The 23,070-nt window shown below is 46.4% G+C and overlaps 2 protein-coding genes across 2 annotated transcripts in view; both read right to left on the bottom strand.

Annotated features, from left to right (window-relative positions):
- Positions 1-6,467, bottom strand: part of LOC149420513 (uncharacterized) — a 40,819-nt gene extending 34,352 nt beyond the window's left edge. The window contains exon 1 of the mRNA XM_089636377.1: positions 6,434-6,467. Coding sequence (XP_089492503.1) covers positions 6,434-6,467 — 34 coding nt within the window. The remainder of the gene's footprint in view (positions 1-6,433) is intronic.
- Positions 6,468-12,292: 5,825 nt separating this feature from the next.
- Positions 12,293-15,664, bottom strand: LOC149420512 (uncharacterized). The gene has a single exon (XM_089636376.1). It carries the CDS (start codon positions 15,662-15,664, stop codon positions 12,293-12,295), a length of 3,372 nt encoding a protein of 1,123 aa, XP_089492502.1.
- Between the last annotated feature and the right edge of the window lie 7,406 nt (positions 15,665-23,070).

Here is a 23,070-nt window from a genome sequence, read left to right as displayed (position 1 = left end):
AGCTTTAAATTCAAATCTAAAAGTTAACCAGAAAATAATTAAAACATAGGTAAACCTTTATAAAAACAAAGTTTCCGATCGCATTTGAAAAAAAAAAGTAATAAAACCGGGATTTTTTTATTACTTATTTTTACATGAAACGACAAAAAAGTTGGCGACAACGTTTATTTATTTATATTATATTTATATATATCTTATTTCACGCCCGTAGGGCTTTTGCAGACATTTTTAATACACATGTGTGTTTTCAAACATTTTTATTTTGAAACATGTCAATTCAAACATATAATCCACACAATACCATTTACATTCAATTGCCTTACAAAATATGTTCGTGTTTTTATATCAGTAATTTTAATTAGAAAAAGCGTAAGGTGAGTTATTTTTAAAACATTTTATGTTTCATTATTTTTTTTCTAAATTAGTTTATTTCGAATTATAGAACTTTAAAGCGTATTTCATCACCTTTCAAAAACAGTTTATAGTTTTCGGATGCGTTCAGAAATATTCCATTTATTTGGATTTTATTGCAAAGCGGAAATATTTTGACTTTTCGACAAAACAGGACCAAGGACTGAGGGTTAATACTAATTTTAAATAAAAACCAATGTGTCGTAGCGAATAATCAATATAATATGTAAAATGTGGCAAACCAAACCATTATACGCCGATTGTACGCCGAGACAAAATCAGTAACGGAGAAATAAGTTGGAAAGATAACCAGATAACAAAACACCAGATACATGTCGAAGGACGGAAGACGGGTGATGCGGGAGGCGGAGGAGGCGGGATGCGGGAGAGGCGGGAGTCGAGCGTAACATGCACACACACACTCTTAGTTGGGTGGGTACCTACACATCGATAGCGCGCTCGCTGAGCAGAATGAAATAGCAAGTGATTTTTAAAATACCTATTGTTCAAATTTCTCAGCGCCCGTGTTTCCTCTTAATGAGTACTGGTGACCTTTTATCAGAGAGGATTTTTTCCATTCAGAAGACCATTGGAGTTGGTACTTAGTTTTTAGAATAGGGAAATGGTATCTAACCGGAATAGGGATATCACTTAACGGACCATGGGCAGTGGCTTCCTTAGCAATATAATCAGCCATGTTATTTCCAGTAATACAGAGGTGTCCCGGAATCCAGGCTAGGACCACTGATGCATGAACCAGTGACATGGAATGCAGTAGGTTCCTGATCGAGCAGATTAGAGAGTCGCTACTGGAATTGAGTGGGGATGCGCTTATTTTTTGTAGTGAGCTAAGCGAGTCTGAAAGTAGTGTTGAGAGTAATATTACAAATTTATTTTTCCGTGGTACATCGGAAAGCATCATTTTATCTTTTTGGAAACCAAAAAGTTGGATCCAACAGCTCTGCTTTTGTACGGCAAGAAATCTTTTGGGATTTCGGCTTTGTTCTTTTTTACTGTGCCTAAAACTGTTATCTTTTTCGTAAGCAAATAATCAGCGAGTGGTACACTTGTGTACCAATTATCGATGGTCAAATTGCGGTTTGAGTGTTCTATCGGAGTGATCAGGCGTTTTACAATATCTGTTAGAGTATTAGAGGCCGCAAATGGTTCATCGGGTTGTATTCCGCAGTATATTTCCAGATTGGATATGTAAAAACTTTAGGCATCACATAACGCAAACATATTCACCCCGTATTTTGCTGGTTTGCTGGGAATATATTCTATGAAAATACAACGATCTCTAAATGGATGCAGCATCTCATCGATTGTAGTATATCCGCTCAAATTTTTTTTATTTTTTTTTTTTTATTATTTTAATATACATCATATGGGTTACATTAATACATACATATTTTGCAAAATATAATATTAAGGTTCATATATGGTCATGTATACCTTATCAGAAAAGAGGAGCTCTTGTGCCTGATAAGGGAGCCACGATTCTTACTTAGATTCATAATTCATAATGAGATATAATAATAAAAATATAATAATATATATATATTTTTATTTTTGTTTAATATAAGTTTTTTTGGAAAAAAAGTTTGATTTTATTTATTTGTTCTTGTTGGTTCGTAATACAGCGCAATTCGGAAGGGAGATTATTGTAGTTTTTTATGGCTTGGTAAATATAATGGTTTTGCATTTGAGTTGTTTTAAAGATTGGCGTAATAAATTGATTTCCATTTCTCATGAGTTTATAAAATTCTTTGAATTGAATGATGACTTGCAGTTGTTGACGAAAGCCTGGAAAAACTCACGTATCGCTGCCATTTGTCAACTTTCCTCCATTCAACTCGGCTATTCTCGTCATTCAATCTCAGGCAACGGGTGATGAAGAGAAATCTCTTGTAACTCATGACAGCTCTTGCTATTTCAATCCCGGTACCGTCACTGGCAAAAATCTCTTTCACATTTGCGTGGTGAGATTTTTTTATACCAATCAAGGGAAGGGAAAAAAGTCTCATCATCTTCTTGTCTCATCATCTCCATAATAATGTTATATAATGTTGTGATTCTCTGATCACAGTACTTTAAATTTTGGACTTTATTTTTCACTGAACTTAAAATTTAAATTTTTAATGCATTTATTTTTAATTCATTTATGTATGTATGTATATTTCTTTCTCATGTTAAATTGTACTGCCTTTATGTATATATGTAAAAGCCCTCTGGGCGTAAAATATAATAAATAAATAAATAAATAAATAATGAGATAAGTCTAAAACAAAAACAAAAATACATTAGCTATAAATGAGAAATAAGTAGTTTATTAAATATACTTACACTTTTAGGTGCGTGTCGTAAAATTTACGCTCAACGGAATTTTCTAAATATCAATGTATAACAAAAAGTTCTAAGCACACCCGGCACGTCTGTATTTTAGAGAGACACTGACCCTAGCATAGCTCGGAGCTCGAAGCTTGCGACGTTATTTTGTTTCAAATAATTATTATCATCCGCTTTTGAGTGCCGTGTCCAGGTTGTTCCTGTCGACCATGAGGGGACTTCACAATATAAGATGAAAGAAACAACTATAAGTTGTAAGTTGTAATACTTGTCGCCTGTGTCAACGGCACATTTGGTTTTATTATAATGTAATATCATTTCTGGTTTTTTGTATCGGTTTGACTTACTTCATTTCCAAGGAATTGAGTTGATAGCAGCAAAACTGCTTTATTTTGCTGAGGCACATATGACACAAGTGTTTTGTTCGGTGTAAAACCAAACAGGCTACTATACAATGGCCTTTCTTTTGATGGTAAAAACTCTTTGGGGATTTCCCTCTTATTTTTCCGAAGAGTGCCAGTTATGGTCAGATTTTTAGACAGGAGATTGTCCGCTAATGTTCTTCATAAATTGAATAAAGCGTAATCCTTCAGACCATTTCGTCGTAACTTTTTGTGTTAGCGGCCGGAGTATTTTTAATTCGCCCTTCATTTCTTTATTTTCTGCCAATAAATTTAGTATATTTTATAGCCCATTGGCTATAATGTCGAATAGTTGATCCATCCCCTCGTTTATTTTTTCTTTTTGATTTACAGATATTGTTCGAGGAACGAACAAGGGTTGGAATAGCCGACTAAAGGGCTATTCCACACAGATAACGAATAAATGAATTCTATGGCTTGTGACAGGCGAATGCAAAACATAATGTGTAACGTTACTTCACAATCAACTTACCGCGAGGCGATGGTGAAATCTGCATAGTAAGCCTCATCTGTCAGCACTGGAACGGGATTGTGGTTCTTTAGCACTCGTTATTTTAAATTAAAATGCGATATAAAATACGTGTTATGATTATTCCGATAGATGACCGGCGATCGAGATTTGAAAGGACGAATGGTTTTTGTGAGACTGCTCGGCCCACGGCCTCCGTGGTTATAGCTGACATGTGCGAAATTTAAACTATACAGTTTAAATTCTGACGACACTATTGGTTAGCACACGGCCTGTCAGAAGCAATCGGCGTGACGGAACAGATATTTTTCCTTTGTTTTCTGTGAGTGTTGTTTTCACAGAATTTATTATGGTTCTTGAGTTGATTAGAGCATTATTCACTTTGTTTGGTTCTATTAATATTAATTCTTCTTCTTATTATTATTATATTCTGTATCAGATGATATATTATCCTCATCTTGTTCGTTTGGGGATCGTGGGGCTACATGATTTTGTGAACGGGTCCGGACTTTTTTTCCAGGCGTTTTGTTTCCTTTTTCCATTTACTAGATAATTCCGATTATTATTTTTTTTTTCTTATTTAACGGCAATATAAAATAAGGTAAAAAAGATACAATATTAAGTAAAATAAAAATATAAAGTGATGTAGTTTGTTCTCAGTCCTCCTCACATGGTGTTTTTAACTTCAATAGGAAGGGCATTATATAATTTTATAGCATGGAAATAGTGGTTTTTCTGGCCGAAAGATATATTTAATTATGGAATGTTTAATAGATTTGAGGATTTCGTCCTTGTAGTGTGTAGGTGTGTTGTTCAGCAAGGTACATAGATTTGAGGATTTCGTCCTTGTAGTGTGTAGGTGTGTTGTTCAGCAAGGTACATAGATTTGAGGATTTCGTCCTTGTAGTGTGTAGGTGTGTTGTTCAGCAAGGTACTCATATTTTTCTTTAAAATTGAGTAGTGCATTTTTTATTATTACTTTTTGTGTTTTAACGAGCTGCTTCATGTGAAGGTTTGAGGCAGATCCCCATCCAATAATCCCATATTCTATGCGTGATTGGCAAAGAGCATAGTAGACTTTATATAGATCATTTTTATTTAGTATATTGCGTACGTTTCTAAAGTAGTACATGAGCTTAAGTTTCTTTGTAATGCTATTTATGTGAGTGTCTTATCGAAGATTTTCATCGATTTCAACGCCGAGATATTTTATGTTTCTGGAGTATGTTATGGTGGGGCAGTGACATGATTGCGTTAAGTTTTTTCCCTGACAATCATGTATTTTGAGAGCATAATCCTCAGCTGGTTGTCCTCGGGCCGTTATAGAAAATGTTAAGTATTTCGTTTTGTTGACATTTATTGTAAGTGAGTTTTGTTTAAGCCATTTTTGCAGAAGTACAAGCCCATGTTCAGCTTCTTTGTAATTGGTTACCCACTCACTTTCATTAAATAAAATAACAGTGTCGTCGGCAAAAAAAAATATTTTTCCTGTTGTGCGTAAGTTGCAGATATCGTTAATATAAATCACAAATAATAAAGGTTTTTTTTTTAATTTTAATTTTTTTAAATTAAATTATTCTCACCAAGATTTTTTCATGTTGCTGTTTCCTTAGCATAACTTTTCCTTGTTTATACCATACAAAATGGTAATTTTTTTCCTTGGCTATTTGTTTAGCTTTCCATAAGATCTCTTTGTGATAGGGGTTTAGTTCTTCGCCGATGAAAATTGGAGATGTTGTTAGATCCTTGTATCAGACAGGGTGAGATACACAAGACTGTAAGAGTGCCGGAGATCCCAATCCGTGGAGGCAGAAGATATCGTTCTTCAGTGGCGTGGGGGAGGAGAACGAGCCGTCTCTGTAGCCGCTGCACAGAATCGTATTTGCACGATCTACGCGGCCAAAACTATGATTATACTGAATTGGTATCTAAATGCTAGTTTATTGGCATTCTTCATCTCTCTCCGATGAACTTTCTGATATATTGGGGTCTGCAGGTGCAAACATGGCCAAAGTTTCAGGTAAAAATGTTCCAGATTTCCTTTTTTTTTACAGTCCGCATGCTACTTAGCATAGGATCAGAAGTAAGTAGAAGGCGATTAAAAATATCCTGATTACAGCTTTCCCTTGAAAATTTCCTTGCATAATCTTGGCGGTAACATCTAAAATGTTTGTTGCGAGCCTCAGCTGCTTCCTCGGAAAGCTGTCCGATTGGTAATAATGCCTTTTCGATGATGACTCGCCATGGACTAAAAGCTTGTGCATTGTTGGCGTCATAGGGTGCCAATCATATAGGTCCACATAAACGCGAGCAGTTTTTGAAGCATATTTTTCATACTTTACGGGATCAATTTTGAATCCGCTTGAAATTGCTTCCAATATGACTTTTAGTCTGTAAATTAGCTCATAGCTGATGCCAGTTATTTTCGCAGCTAATTTGGGGTCCTCAAAGAACCTTCTGCTGGTATTGCCATCATTGGTATTGCCGAAATTGGACTAAGGCATATCTATTATTAGCCCTGTTTCATTGCGAAACCTTCTTTGTATCTCTTTCTTGGTTTGCTCTTCTAGGTCTTTCTCCTCCTTCGATTTCCTTTCCCTGTATTTTTGTACTTGGAGCTTATAGGCTAAATGTAGGATACATTAAAAAATTCCAATTCTGGCGTGCAACACCGATATGCCGAATTCAAGGGCTGCAAAATTCACTCCTCTTGTGTAGTCCAATTTATTGAAATCTTTCGAGGTTGCTCCACATATATAGCATCTACTTGTGGACTTTGTACCTGTGGCGGCATTGCAGACCTTTCCGTCTACCATGGTCAGTACAAATGTGTGCTTTATTAAGAATTTTTTCTCCGCTATATTGACCTCTGTTGGGACTAACGAGTTAATGGCGCTTTTAACATGTCTTATTTCCTCTTCAGTAACATCTGTTGTTTCCTTGACAAAACGGAATCTTATTGGTCGACAACATCGCGGTGAAGAGGGCGTTGGATTGTTCCATAAAACTTTATTATCTCCACAAATCAATTGGACCGGTACAAAGCAGCTTTGAAATATATTTGTATCCGAATCGGTATCATTTAGCCCGGAGCAGTACGTCCGTTACAATCCTTGATTTCTTCGTAATTTATGTCTTTCTTTTTTTCAAGGAGGGAATCTCTTTGTCTTTTTTCTGAGAAAGTGAAAAGTAGTTTAGGTGGAGCCCCATTTCGTCTATCTGGGACTCGTTGTATCCGGATATAACTATAACGGATATATGACGTTATATCCGTTATAGTTATATCCGTGTGTTTAATAGTGATTGGGATCACTAACTTTTCTTATAATTTTAGCTGTTTATCTGTTTTGTTGGAGAATCACTGCTATTTCTAGATTATTACCCTTTGAAATGGTTTCAATGTCGGCGAGTCTTATTTCAAGCTTTTTTATGATATTGTTTTTTTCGGACAAATCTTTTTTAATATTTTCGAAATCAGTTTGTATCACTTGGTTTAATTTATTTGCAACATCCATTTTTTTTAAAGTTCATCATATTGAGCACTAATAAACTCAATGCTTTTTGTAGTTTCTGTAGTCTGAGATTCAATTTTAATAAATAAAAAAATTTTCTTCAAAGTTTCAAATTTTTTATCAATACCTATATTCGATTATTTTATCCAAGCTTACCTTTTCTTCAGAAATTTGGTTTTTGCTTCGAACATTACTAAAATATTTTATTCAGAGATGCCCCTCATAAAAATGAAAACTGGCAAACACTGTGTAATGTTTATTGTTGACACTTGATTGCATAGACAAAATTTGACGTTTTGAGGTTATGTTATTTTCATTAATTTACTTATGGCACAGTAATCACTTAGCTTTTCAACTAACGCTTTTGAGTATTTAAAACTTATTGCTTTTATTCTTTAATTAAAAAGTTTTTTGTGTTTTTGAATCACTATTATTTATTTTGCGGTTAGATTATAAGGATCATGGGAAAATACTGATTGTAACACTAAAGTTGTCCATGGATATTGGATGGTGAAATTATTATTTTTTTTAAATAAAATACACCTATCTGTTGAACATTAGCGGTAAGTAGTATTATTTTCAAATTCTTATGTTCACTGCCATCTGTTGTCAGGTAGTGTAAAGTATTAAATTATTTATGATAATGTTTATCTGACATCTGCTGACAAGTAGCTTAATTATTTAATAATTATAAAAAATAAAAAAAATCTTTTGGTTTCGGCGAGAAGCAAACTTTGTTCCTTGGAGACTAGATGGAAACGAGCCACGTCTACGGCTTAATCCACTTAGCTATCACCGGTACACTTAGAACTGAGATTTTATCGGTATATTAGTGATGTGAGCCTTTGAAACTGTCAAATGGTTTGGTTGATTTCTTATTTGCTACAACACTTTATTCACTTTGCTCACTTCACAGATTTTAAATAATTTTTTTATCACTTTAAATGTGTATTTCGGGGCCGTTTTAATTTGAATTGTGTAAAAGGTTCACTACTGTTCCATAGATATTCAATGACCAGTATATTTAACCAGTATAAACTATGATTTTAAATAATTTTTGTATAGATATTTTTTGGCGTGCTCTCGTATTGATGTATTAATCTACTAATTTTGATGCCATACCTGGCTGGCTTCAACTTCATATACCTATACCTGAAATGGACAACTGCCTCTAAAGGCCGCCAAACGTTCATCCACGGTTATATCAAGCGATGGAGAATAATTTGATTTACACGCATCTACCAATTTACTGAAAATCGACTTAATTGGCTCTAGCTTGTCTGAAGAAGCTTCAAATCTCTCTCGTCTTGTCTCTCTGTTATCAAAACGGATCTGACTATAAATATGTATGAATCTGTCTAGTTAGAGCTGCCGTGAAAAACGGCTGACAAAATGGACTTTCACTTGACCACAACTCATTCAAACTTAATTTTCGGGTACGATTTCTGCCGGAAGCAAAGCATTATACCGATAAAAGCATATAATTCATCTTCGGATAATTGCTCAATCCTATTCCCGGGTAAACGCCCCAATTGACGATTCGTTTCTCGGCATATTTCTGTCACCATATCTGCGCTTATAAATAAAGCAAACATTTCTTATTGTGTGCTCTTATTGTATAATTACTACCATTTTTCAGGCTGGAAGTTTCGTTGACAATATTGCATTGCCGACGTTTCGATGATGATGGTGATAATACACTCCGTTTGAATCCATGTTTCGGAACAAGTATCTCTCCCTCGTCTTCATTTTCACTGGTCGATTCCGAGTCCGATTCTTCTAAATGTTCAACCAAATCTTCAGTATCTGATATGTCATCGTTCATTTCAAACTCAATATCACTATCACTATCATAATCTAGTTCTTGCGCTATCTCTTCATCTGTTAAATTTCTGCAATTCATCATTCTTCCTGAAAATGGAAGGGTTTTTGAAAATAATGTAATACGCAGTCTACATTACTGCTGTTTAAGGTCGTTGTCCAGTCAACAGCTGCCAAGGCGCTATTAATCAGTACATAGTCAGCGCGGTGATAGGAGCGGACCGTGCGCGAGCGCGGGGTTTGGAGGGAAGGCTCGCGGGATATGCGCAGCTCCAACTCTAAGGAGCGGTGATGTGCATCTTCTGGCACTAGTGGAGTATTGCACCCACTTACCGTGCACACGTTACTCGAGATTACCAGGTCGAGAATACGTTCGTTTATATTAAGCTGGTTGTTGAATTGACGGAAGCCAGTAAAGTCTAAAAAATCAGAGAGAGTTGAAGTAAGTGCATCGATTGAGGATCCGTTAAGTAATAGAGCACCGTCTGCGGTCAAAGGCAGAAGCCATGGGGCATGTGATATGTTGAAGTCTCCTAATAGAAGGAATTCAACATTGGGGAAATTTGTATACAACGCAGATATAAATTCAAAAAAGTCACTTAAATATTTAATCTGCTCCGCGCCCTGCACGAAGTATGAACAGTATATACGTAGTTTAGAAACATGCCCACTAGGGCCTAGTGCAAGAGTTGCTGTCGCTATTTCTGCGCGTTGGACAGGAGGGAGAGAGGTTGAGGGGCACGTCGGCAGTTCGCGGCGCACTGCAATCAGTGATCCACCGCCGAGCGCCTGTCCCAACCGCACATATTCGCGATCACAACGATACACTACATAACGGTTATCAAATAATTCCGAGTCAAATATACTTGGCAGAAGCCAAGTCTCAGTCAAGCTTATCACGTCATAATTGGCATTAAGAACGCTGGAAAGAAATACATGAGTCTTAGTTCGCAGACCTCTAACATTTTGATAATATATATTCAATTCACCGAGAACATGCATTTGAATGGAGCATATAGGTCAAACATATGTGTAAACAATAATAATGGAATATGTCGAATTTCGAAAACATAGAAGAGATTAATTGAGTATGTAGAGATATAATTGAAATGTTGGTATTGAATAATGTATAATAGTATTAAAAAAATTAGAAATTCTAAAGGGATCCTATGTTTAGAAATCCAAAACATTACATTTTCATGGTTACAATAATAATACACATTTGTAGCGATTGCGATAGACTGATACAAAGATAAAAAACCGGTTAAGTACTTGCTGTAAACTAAAAGATCTGTCAGTATACTAAGACTGAGAAAAATAAGAGTAATCACAATCTTTTCTAAATTCTCGTACATATTGTCAAAAAAATTATTTTCATGGATAAATTCCTTTAGCCAAGTTTCGCATATAAGATAAATATATCAAAATTGTTCAAAAGGACCTGATTTAAGAAGTTATGAGTTTTTGTGCGAAGACCTCGCACATTTTTAAAATATATGTTAAGCATTTTATATATTATGTTTGTGAAATTGGCTGGAAAATATTTTATAAATATAAAATAATTATTTTGTGAATGGGGGTAATTTTGAACATCCGAATTATGTGTTTGTTTCTGGTAAATTATATTGTCTATGATTCCAAGAGGCTTTAGTTTTGACAGATTGATAGGTATATCTATGGACATTTTCACATGATTAATGAATTGTAAATAAGCCCTAAAAATAATAATATTACTATGACTTAACATTATTTCATAAGTATTTGGTAGTATTTTGTACTTAACAAATGGTGATAATTCGTGTGTTGCAACGAATGACAAATTGTGTAAAATATTCAGATATTTCCATCCTTGCCAGAGATTATATTTGACATGTAAGGTTAATTTTCTAAAGGGGCCGGCGTTTGTGAGGCAGGTTGAAGTGTCTTCAATTTGGAGAGTCTGTTGACATCATCTTGATCAGCAATTAAAATTATAGGAGTTGAATCACTTACACGAACGAATATTTTGGAGTTTTTTACCCAGCAGTAGCGAATTTTTTTTCCATTTTTATATCTCGACATTGTTTTAGAAGATGTTGGTTTTTAGAGGTTAAGTGGTACTAGTGGAAGCTGCAATTCTGAAACAAACATCCCTTTTCTCTTTCTTATTGCAGCTAATAGTTCATCTTTAAGATATCTGCGCGTGAATTTTACAACAATGTTCCTCGGTTTTCCATTTGTTACGGTACGACTTATTCTGGGGGAAATTCTGCTGGCGAAGTCTACTTCATTTCGGGTGATTTTGCATCCAGCTGTAGCACCGATTTTAGAGAGAATGTCAAAAACATTTTCATTTTTGTTTTCCGGAATACCACTTGTGCCAGACGTAATGTGTGACACACAAGACTGTAAACAGGGCGGTGATCCCAATCCGTGGAGGCGTATGATGCCTTCCTTCAGTGGCGTGGAGGGGTAGAACGGGGCGTCTCTGTAGCCGTTGTAGCTGGTCCGATGCTAGTACTCGTCCTTGCTGTAGAGTCCGGGTCTTTCGTAGGGGCAGAGAGGTCCGGGGTGAGGCGAGGGTCAGAAGAAGAAGAGAAGGCGAGTAGAGTCAGAAGTCGGAGCGAGGTAGAAGGCAGAGCAGAGAGAAGTGTAGAGCTGGTGGAGGTTGCTGGATATCTGACTTTTCTAGGGACTGTTGCCCGTTTTATAGGACCCCGGCGGCCTTCGCCGGACGAGCGACGCTCACACGGGCCCGCTTTCTCTTTGATTCCTGGAATCGAAGCCCGTGTTTGTGGCGCGCCCGCGGCCCGCCGCCGGGTTGGCTACCGCCTCTCGGCCGGTAATTTTGGGCTCGTGGTCGAACGCGACCACGGCCTCTCTTTGTTCAGACACGATCTTTCAGAATCGCGCTTGGGGAACGTTCTGACGGCGAAGCACCTCGCACGCCACGACGGCGCACGGCCCCTTGCTTCGGGCCGGGGCCGAACGTTCCCTCTCGTATAAGCACGACTCTAATAATCGTGCCCGAATTAAATGATCTCATGATTGTACCAGCTCTAACAATACTTCTCTGCCCGTATACCTCTATCCAAGCTCCGACGTTTCATTTATTGATAAGATTTTCATTTTACATTGCTTCATACATTTACATCTTTACATTATTACATACATTTTATACAATTTTATTTCTTTAGGACAGTTAGGATTCATTTAATTTTATTCCACAATTCTATATTTATCTTATTATCCTAATCGTGGGTGACCTCGGCCGAGCCCGGAGCAGTACGTCCGTCACACTCCCCCCGTGGAGCTCGGCTACACCCATTTTAGCGGGAGGCGTGCTGCGACTTGGTGCGGCGTGGTCCCCGGCGTCCAGTCCCCCTGAGGTGGCGAGTTCGTCGGGGCGGCGTCTGGACAGGTCCTTTGTATGTGTCCTTGGAGGCGGGATCACAGGCCGGCAGGAGGACCGCGATCTTAACTGCCGGTCTGACATAGGTCCCCGTGCTGGTTTTGACCTTCACGGTCCTGACCTGTCCGTCCGGGGCTGGAGTGGCCTCGAGGATTCGTCCCCGTGGCCAGCTGTTGCGGGGCAGCGCCGGGTCCGCAATCAGCACCAGGTCGTCCTTTTGTAGGGGCTGCACTGGCTGCTGCCACTGCTTCCTGGCGGCGAGAGTAGGCAGATACTCGCGGACCCAACGCCTCCAAAACATGTCCGCGAGCTGTTGGCCGATCCTCCACTGCTTCCTGAGGCAGACCTCTTCCTCGGCCGCCCCGTACATGGCCAGGTGGGGCCGCCTCCCCGTTGAGCCCATGAGGAAGTGATTGGGCGTCAGCGGTTCCTCGTCTCTGGGGTCGACCGATAGGTGGGTGAGCGGTCGGGAGTTAACGGTGTACTCCGCTTCAGCCAGCGCCGTTAGGAGGGTCTCCTCTCTTGGCGCTCTCGCTTTGAGCGTAGCTGAGAGCGCCCGCTTAACAGAGCGTACGAGCCGCTCCCAAGCTCCCCCCATGTGAGGACTGCGGGGCGGGATGAAGCTCCACTCCATCCCTTGGGTGGTCGCATAGTTTTGGACCCTTGGGTCCCGACAGATGTCTTCCACGGCGTCCCTCAGTTCCTTGTCCGCGCCGTGGAAGTTGGTTCCGTTGTCGGACATCAGGGTCGCCGGCTGGCCTCGCCTTGCCGACATTCTTTGAATTGCCATTATGGCAGAGTCGGCACTTAGTGCGGTGGCCAACTCCAGATGCACCGCCCTCGTCGATAGGCACGTGAAGAGGGCGACGTATCGCTTTTCCTTCCGGCGCCCGATGGTTACCTCTAGGGGCCCAAAGTAGTCCATCCCACAGTTGGTGAAGGGCCGCACATGCCGTGCAAGCCGGGATGCTGGTAGGGGTGCCATCATCGGGGGAGACGGCTTGCCCCGCCGCATTTTACAAGCGGGGCACATGTGTTTTATGCGGCGGAGAACTGAGCGCAGCTTTAAGATGTGGAAGCTGGTGCGCAGTTCGGCCATCGTCGTCTCCACACTCGCATGATCGGCTCGGGTGTGGTATTGTTGCACAAGCAGCCGGGTGTAGCTGTCACCACCGTCCAGGATTATGGGTGACTCGGGTACTCCCTTCACTCCCTTGACTCTCGAGCCCATTCTGAGCACCCCGTTGTGGATGTGGGGTGCGAGGGAGACGAGGCGACTGCTGCTGGGCACGGCCTGCCCCGAGTGGAGCTGGCGTAGCTCTGCTCCAAAGGTTGCTCCCTGGGAGTGCCTTATCCACCGCCATTCTGCGGCCCGGAGCTCCTGCAGGACTAGGGGGCCCTCGGCTGGCCTAGCGGGTCCCTGGCGGCATCGCCGAATGAACCGCAGCATCCATGCTGTGGCCCGGATCAATCGGTTCCAGGACGAGAACCGCAGGATGGAGGGCAGCCCATCCTCCACGGCGAGAGTAAGGCCCACGAAATTTGGCCGCCTTTCCAAATTCTCGTCACCCGGCTGTTGGCTCTGCCGTTCCTGGGGCCATTGGTTACTCGGCGCTGTCAGGAAGGAAGGGCCGGTGAACCACCTTCCACTCTGGGTGAGGTCCGGTTCCTCCAGGTCCCGGGTTCCGATGTCGGCTGGGTTCAGCTTGGTAGGGACCCAGCGCCAGCTGGCGATGTCGCACAGCTCGTCAATCTCCCCCAACCTGTTTGCCACAAAGGTTGAGTAGCTGCGGGGGTCCGTACGGAGCCAGCACAGCACCGTGGTGGAGTCAGTCCAGTACGAGGTGGAGGTGATAGGAGCCTGGCATTCCCTTCGAAGAGTGTCAGCCAGGCGGGCAGCCATGAGCGCAGCCTGCAGCTCGAGGCGGGGAATGGAGAGCGGTTTCAGCGGTGCCACCTTGCACTTGCTGGACAAAAATGTGGCGGTGCTGCTTCCCTCTCCCGTAGTCTCCACTAGATAGGCCACGGTACAGCAGGCTGCCTCAGACGCATCGCAGAAGAGGTGTAGAGCGAAGGAGTGGGCCTTGCTCAGCAGGCAACGCCGCGGTATGCGGATGCTCAGGCCTTGGAGCATTTTGATCCACTCGGCCCACCTTGCTGCGTGCGCCTCGTGGATGCGCTCATCCCAGCCGACGCTGGACCTCCAGACATCCTGCAGGAGAATTTTTGACCGCACCGTGAGGCAGGCCACGAAGCCCACGGGGTCAAACACCCTCATGACCGTGCTCAGCAGCTGCCTCTTGGTTGGGTGCCGGATGAGCTCGGCCTTCTCCGTCTCCTTGAACTCATACATGAATGTATCGTTGACGGGATCCCACGACAGGCCGAGCACCTTCTCGGTTTCACAGGCGCCGCTGCTGATGGCTATGGCCGCCTTGGCCCTCTTCTCTGCCGGCACGCTTTGGATTGCAGCGGGTGCGTTGGAGGCCCAGCTTGCCAGGTGGAAGCCTCCCCGGGATAGGAGGGTGCTGACGCCTTGTACCAGCGCCGCAGCCTCGCTCACGGAATCGGCGGCGTCCAGGTAGTCGTCCATGTAGAATTTAGAACGCACTGCTGCGGCGGCGGCGGGGAATTCTGCGGCGCCTTGGTCGGCCACCCTGTTGCGGACATATTGCGCGCTGCTGGGAGAGCAAGTGGCCCCAAACATCATTGAGGACAGCTTGTATGTGGTCGCTGCCTCTAGTGGACCGGCTCGCCATAAGAAGTATTGCGCTATTTGGTCCTCCGCTTTTATTTTGATGCGGAGGAACATCTCCTCTATGTCGGCGGCTATGGCGATCTTGCCCTCCCGGAACCTCAACAGGTTGCCCAACAGGGATGACAGCAGGTCGGGCCCGGTTAACAGCCGGTCGTTCAAGGAGGTTCCCCGGCAGCGGCTGGCGGCGTCAAAAACAACTCGCAATTTCCCGGGGCTGTTCGGGTTGGTGACCGCGAAGTGGGGCAGGTACCACCTCCGCCGTGACGGTACGCTAGCCTCGGCGTCGGGTACCTTTACTGCGTACCCGCGCTCTATCAGGTGCGAAATTTTGGCCGCGTACGCTGCCGCCAGTGCGGGGTCGCTTTTCAAGCGCTTCTCGAGGGCGTTGAGGCGGTTTACGGCGCACTGCCGGTTGTCGGGCAGCCACACGTCGTCCTCTCTCCACAGCAGCCCGGTCTCCCACCGACCCGAGTCCAGCGGGCGCGTTGTTTGTTCCATTATGCGCTCGGCGCGGCGTATGTCGGCGGACATTGAAGGTTACACCCGCCCTGTCCCACCCCGGTATAGGTGACTTATGGTCACCCCTTCGGAGCTCTCGCATGAATCTAATTTTTGAATAAACGGCTCTACAAAGTATATAAATGAAGCTAGACCTTCAATGTCCCCGCATACGGTGTAAGGAAGCGGTATGCGAGCGCTTACAGGTATTAATCCAAGGACAACACAGAACAATAAGCATCAAACAATCAAGTAACAAGTGTCAGGTAAATAGTTGGTGGAGGGAACCCACACTCCAGTACCTGTAAGCACAAAAAAGAACAAAGTGAAATAATAGAGTGACGGGGGAGTTTCGCCGAGCCACGTCTGGCAGTCCTGTTGAGAGATTGGTGGTGGTTGGGGTGACTGGTGCAGGTCAGGACTTCCACACCCCTTAGCCGACCACCCGGTGGTGCCCTGAAGATAAGTATGGGAAAAAGAGGGATAAACCCTAAAGAACCTAGGGGAAAGAAGCGTCAGGAGGTCGGAGGCAGGGTGGAGGTTACCCCAATCCGCACAGTCACCCCTCTGACCACCAACGCTCCTCAGGGGTGGCGCAGGTGATTGGCGGAGTCCCTCGGTAAAAACAAGAAATTAAAAGAAGCTCCAGCAGTGCATGCGGGGACGAGGCCCGTTGTCCAACCCCTATTGGGGAAAAGTAAACAATACAAAACAAACAACGGAGTTCAGTTCTAGCCTGTAAACTCGTTGCCGTTACTGAAAAAAAGAAAGAAAACCAAAAAAAAAATGCATATAAAAAAGACGAGAAAAGAAAAGAGAAAAAGAAAAACAATAAACAATCCAAAAGTGCCACTTAAGAACATCGGTAGATTAAGTAAAACAAAAGTAGAAAGCATAAAAATAACATTTGCATGGTCTGTAAAGAGGACAGTATGTGAAGTGTAAGATAAAAGACAAAGTAAAAGAGATAATTAGCTAAGCAAAGATATATAAAGAGTGTCTGCAATGTCTGTAAAAAGGACAGTGTGTCTACCTTAGACACAAAACATAAGAAAAGAAAACTGAAAATAGGATACAAGTTATTTAAAAGATATGTAAACGAAAGAAATTCATCTGCAGCAGCTGGTACAGTAAGGAAAGATAAATAATCAAAATAAGAAGAACAGAATGCATAAACAATAATCGGAGAATTATAAAAGAATTAGTCATGGAGCAGGAGCAATACACCAGGGGTTCTCAGTTATCACACTAGTCAGCGACTCTAAGCACAGACCATCTCTCAACCCAGATCCTAGTAAACTTCCTCAGACATTCGAAATTAACTCTGTTAGAAACAAGATCGGTGTTCCACACCGGTCTAATGGGGACATTCAGACCTTCTATCATTTCGTCTCTGGCATCCTTCAAGATCTCACAGTGCCACAGAATGTGCTCGGCCGACTGGTAAGTATTGCCACAAGCGCAATTGGGATGGGTAGACAGGGCAAGGCTATGAAGCCTCCCCCTGAATTCCCCATGTCCTGAGAGGAGCTGCGTCATGTGATGGTCCAGTTTGAGGAAGGCCCCTTCCATTCTGAGTTTAACTGATGGGAAGAAGGAAAAGGTCCATCTTCCCATGCTCGACCTATCCCAACGGACCTGCCACTCTTTGAGCGAAAGGTCCCTCATCGTCCGAAGCAGTCCAGGGAGAGTTCCCGGTCCACCTGGTGTCAGAACGACACCAAGATGGGTTGCCGGGGATCCTCTGGAAAGTCTCTGCTTGGTTAAGACTTCCCTAACCTCCAGATCGATTGGCAAAATGCCGGCCAAAACTGGCAAAGCGTCCGAAGCAACAGTACGGTATGCGCCAGATAGTGCCAGCAAAGAAGTTCGCTGGCCCCTAGTAAGAGCGAGGAGTATAAGGCAGTTATCCAGGCGGTGCTCCCAAACAGAGGCAGCATACGAAACTTGCGCAACGTATACGCCCCTGTACAGAGCACGTAGTGCCGGACTGCGTAGTCCCCATTCAGCGGTGGAGAGTCTCCTCAGCTTTAGGAACAGCGCCTGAGCCTTGCTTGAAACATCTTTAACATGAGCCAGAAATGAGGACGATCGATCGAGTGTTACACCTAGGTACTTGACCGTGTCTGCAAATTTGATGTTGGTGTCTCCCATCCGGATGGTAGGGTTTCTTTTTCTACTGAGAGAGCCCTTCATCAGGAGACCCATTGTCTTGTGGGGAGCGAAGGTCATCTTATTCCTCTCCCCCCATTTAAGGAGGGTGTTCAAACCATCACCAGCCTTTTCTTCAATTTCCTTTCTGCTGTTCCCCGAGACAAGATACATCTTATCATCCGCGTAGTCAATCATGATACATCCTTCAGGCAAGGGTAACCTAGAGGAGTCATCAAAGGTTATATTCCAAAAATCCGGTGCCAGAACGGAGCCCTGGGGACAGCCCATATTTACTTCGCGTTCTATAGTAAAATCACCGTGGGTTATCGAAACGGTTCGTCCCGACAGGTAGTTGTCAACCGATTTGAACAGGCGTTTTGGACAATTCCTACTTTTAACCTTTGTGCGTATCATGTCCCACCACGCGAAGTCGAAGGCACCAGTTATATCTAAGAAGATTGCTACAACATACCTCTTTGTGCAGACCTTCACCCAGTTAAGCGCAAACGAAATGGCGTTCACGGTGGATTTACCCGGGACGAAACCAAATTGAAGTTCACTGGACGGTGAAAGTGTACTGCGAAGTCGCTGCCGAATTAGTATTTCCAGGATCTTGCCGAGGATTGGGAGCAAGGTTATCGGGCGATAAGCCTTTACGTCGTTGAGTGGTTTGCCGTTCCCTTTAGGTATAATCCTGAGCACGCCCCTCTTCCATTCAGAAGGGAAAATTCCTCTTCTCAGGCACGATTCCATCACTTGAAAGAGCTCCTCTTTAGCGTGGACCCAGACATGCTTCACTATCTCGCCATTAAGTCTGTCATGCCCTGGTGCCTTCTTTGGACCCAAACCCTTAATTATAGCACCAATTTCAGCTCTAGTGACAGGAGTGATTCTATCCTCTTGGGCGAGGTCTCTGGGTGGAAGCCGTGCCAGATTTCTAATCTGTTTTTGGTGGTCACTTTCCCCAATTACTGACTCTACAGGGACTAACTTGCCCAAAAGTGTGTTGAGAGTAGAGGCCACGTCCACAGTCTCAGCGTCCCTCCCATCAATATTCCCAATTAGACTAGACAAAAACCGATCCGAACCCTTGACGGATTTTTCAATTGCGCTGTGGATTTCCCACGGGTTGGCGTTGCCCACATCTTTAACCCAATTATGCCAGGCAGCTCGTTTCGCAAGGAGAACCGCATGTTTGAAAGTTGCCCTGGATCTCCTGAGAGCGGCCTGGAGGGTAGCTGTCTCCTCCTCCGTACAGCATCCCCTCCTGGACAGTCCCAAGGCCCTATAGGCTCCTTTATAGGCCCCCTTTAGCGAAGTCAGCTCAGGTGACCACCACGGCGTTCTAATTTTCGTCTTTGGGTTTGATCTGCCCAGAGAAGAATTAGCCGCAGATACAACGGCCGAATTGAAAAAGTTCCCCAAATTGTCCGGATCATTAGCTGCTACGTGATGAAAATCCCTTAATGTATCTCGTAGCGCCTCCCCAAAGTTATCCCAATTCGCCCTTGAGGTGTTGAAATTCCAGGAGGATCTCGGAGTTTCAGTTTTCTTAACACCTATTGTAAATGTGATTAATCTATGATCCGAAACTATTGCGCATTCATGGACCCTCCATTTAGATATCCTGGCCGCAACTGATCCAGAGCAAAGAGTTAAATCAATGTTGCTCTCTCCTAGTGTGTTTGAAAAGGTAGAGAACGAACTCTGTTCGTTAACGATACAAAGGCCTTGCGCAGCAATCAGGTCTTCTTATGTCGGCGGACACCCGGCTCACTGCGGTCACGCCCAGCGAGTCAACGGAAAAGTGCCTTCGTATGAGCTCGCTGATTTCGCCCATTTCAGCCGTCTCGCCGATCACGTTTAGCGTGGTACCGCTATCCACGTCCCGCCGGGTGCCCCCATGTTGAATCCAGCCGAGCGCCGTCCGTGACGTCATGCGGCCGCCATCCTCTTCTTGGACCTCCCGTGACACGATCAAATGAACATTGTCCTGGCCGATTAATAGCCGTGGTTTCACTTGCCGGCGGCCGGCCACTGTTTGTCGCGGGAGGTCTAGGTCGGACACTGTGTGAGCCACCATCGCGTATTCACAGCCGTCACCGCGCACTGACAACTTGACCCGCTGCGACTTGGCATCCGACGAACACATGCCGTTGGCGCCGTGAATGCGCAGGCCGCGGATCGGCCCCGCGGCCCCAACAATGTCTGCCACTTCGGCGTCAACGAGGGTCACCGTCGAGCCCTCGTCGAGCAGCGCGTGCACGGTCACTTGGCCCCCGGGGCCGCACAATGTCACAGGTAACACTTTAAGCAGCACCTTTCCCGATTGGTCCCAGGTGTTTGTCACTGTCTGCGCCTCGGGGCCGCGAGCGTAAGCGGCGTCGTGCAGTAGGCGATGGTGGGGAACCCGGCACGTTCCCACCCCGCAGTTGACACGGTATTTACACGTTTTAGTTTGGTGCACACCGTCCAAGCACTTAAAACATATCCGGGCCCCTTTCACCAACTCCCATCGCGCACCCACTGTTTCACTCGCGAACTTGGGGCACCGGAATAACTTGTGCGTAGCGTCTTTGCACAGTGTGCACTTCACTTCACTGCGGGGTTCCGGTCGCTCGTCGGTAACGAAAACGTTGTCGCGGTGCGGGCGGGCGGCCCGCGGATGCTCGGCCATGCTCGGACGCGCTGCTCGGCCGCTATCGGTGAGGCCCGACCGCGGCACCGCGTTGGTCAGCCGCTTCAGGAACCCGGCGAGCTGCACCACGGTGGCGGCCTGGGCCTGGTCGGCCACCCTGTCCAACCATGAGAGGCGGAGGGCGAGAGGCATCTTCGACGCGATCTCGCTGAGTAGGGCGGGGTTGGAGAGGTAGTCGCTCCTCAGATTTCCCAGTGAGGCGACCACGTTCTGTACCGCTCCGGAAAACTCTACCAGAGCTTCGGTAGATGCATCCTCCGGCAGCCGAGTGAGCCGCCTTATTTTGTCAAACATGACAGTGGCGATGGAGTGCGCGCCCCCAAATCGGTGCTCCAGGACGTCCATGATTTCCGGCACCTGCGCCGGGTCCAGGAGGAGAGGGCTGACGGCTTCGCGCGCCTTTCCCTTCAAGGCACGCTGCAGCCGCATCAAATTCTCGGCCGCCGTCATCCCGCAGGTAGCCGTCGACTGCAGGAACTGTGCCTTCCAGGCCTGCCACTCTATGGCGTCGCCCGCGTAAGGCGGCAGGTCCTTGGCGCTGGACTGCCGGGCGATGAGCGACGCCATCCGCTCATCCTCGGGGTGGGAGCGGGGTGTACCGCCGGCCTGGGACTGTCGGAGGGCGTCGGCAAACATGGCCGTCACCTGGGCGAGAGGGACACTCCCCTGGTTCACCCAGTCCCGCGTCTGCCTTGCTGCCTCGTCTGCGCGGTTGAACGCCCCGTATCCGTCCATGTGGGGCTGCGGTGGCGAGTCCGTCACACCGGGATAGCCATACTGCGGCTCCGGTCCACCTCGCAGCGTCGCGACGCCTGGGGAAGCGCTGTCCGTGAGTGGATGCGTCGCCTGGTTGTCCGTCCCGGTTTGAGCCCTCACTGCATGGCCAGTGGTTTGCGCCTCCGCTGCGTAGGTCCGAGGCGCGCCCGGGGGCGTCGGTCCGTAACCCAGCTGCGGCGCAGTGGTGTGCGTCTCCGCTGAGTAGCCAGGACGCGGTGCAGTAGTGTGCGTCTCCGCTGAGTAGCCAGGACGCGGCGCAGTGGTGTGCGTCTCCGCTGAGTAGCCAGGACGCGGCGCAGTGGTGTGCGTCTCCGCTGAGTAGCCAGGACGCGGCGCAGTGGTGTGCGTCTCCGCTGAGTAGCCAGGACGCGGCGCAGTGGTGTGTGTCTCCGCAGAGTAGCCAGGGCGCGGCGCAGTGGTGTGCGCCTCCGCTGAGTAGCCAGGACGCGGCGCAGCGGTGTGTGTCTCCGCTGAGTAGCCCAGGTTCCGCCCGAGGGCGCTAGATGGCGCCGCCGTCGGTGGGTACTCTGCCCGTGGAACTGTGGCGCGCGTCTCCGCTGCGTGGTCCGGGTCTCGCCCGAAGCCGCTAGATGGCGCCGCCGTCGTCCGGTACTCCGCCCGTGGAGCTGGGGCGCGCGTCTCCGCTGCGTAGTCCGGATCTCGCCCGAAGCCGCTAGATGGCGCCGCCGTCATCGGGTACTCCGCCCGTGGAGCTGGGGCGTGCGTCTCCGGTTGCCAGGCTGCAAGGGAAGCGGTCCGCGGGAGGCCCTTCAGCGTGGCGATCAATTCGGCAATCTGTCGGGCGCTGTCCTCCTGCAGCTTCTGGTTGCGCCGCCTCTCAGCTCGTAGCTCGAGCTGCACCTGCCGGAGCGTGTCCTCGCTCGAAGCTTCGCTTCTCGACGAGGCGTCGGCCATGGCAGGGGGCGTCTGTGGTGGTGACGCGTCGGAGGGGCCAGCCAGAAGTTCCGCTTGGGGGTCAGAGGGGGCCAGGGGGGCGGTAGGCCGGAGTCCGGGGGGCGCGGCTGCGGCCGCCCCGGTTGGTGTGGGATCATCGCTTCCTTGCGATGAGTCCCCGTCAGCGCTGTTCTTCCCAGAGCGCAGTGAAGGTGACATCTTCCACGGAGAGATCCGGCGGCGAAGGACCACTTATGTGCCAGACGTAATGTGTGACACACAAGACTGTAAACAGGGCGGTGATCCCAATCCGTGGAGGCGTATGATGCCTTCCTTCAGTGGCGTGGAGGGGTAGAACGGGGCGTCTCTGTAGCCGTTGTAGCTGGTCCGATGCTAGTACTCGTCCTTGCTGTAGAGTCCGGGTCTTTCGTAGGGGCAGAGAGGTCCGGGGTGAGGCGAGGGTCAGAAGAAGAAGAGAAGGCGAGTAGAGTCAGAAGTCGGAGCGAGGTAGAAGGCAGAGCAGAGAGAAGTGTAGAGCTGGTGGAGGTTGCTGGATATCTGACTTTTCTAGGGACTGTTGCCCGTTTTATAGGACCCCGGCGGCCTTCGCCGGACGAGCGACGCTCACACGGGCCCGCTTTCTCTTTGATTCCTGGAATCGAAGCCCGTGTTTGTGGCGCGCCCGCGGCCCGCCGCCGGGTTGGCTACCGCCTCTCGGCCGGTAATTTTGGGCTCGTGGTCGAACGCGACCACGGCCTCTCTTTGTTCAGACACGATCTTTCAGAATCGCGCTTGGGGAACGTTCTGACGGCGAAGCACCTCGCACGCCACGACGGCGCACGGCCCCTTGCTTCGGGCCGGGGCCGAACGTTCCCTCTCGTATAAGCACGACTCTAATAATCGTGCCCGAATTAAA

The sequence above is a fragment of the Hesperophylax consimilis genome, chromosome 10, assembly GCF_061612785.1.
Source record: "Hesperophylax consimilis isolate HC1 chromosome 10, BYU_Hcon_1.0, whole genome shotgun sequence".
NCBI classification, from domain to species: Eukaryota; Metazoa; Arthropoda; class Insecta; order Trichoptera; family Limnephilidae; genus Hesperophylax; species Hesperophylax consimilis.
The sequence above is the reverse complement of the archived record's forward strand: the minus strand, read 5'-3'. Positions and strand labels throughout refer to the sequence as shown.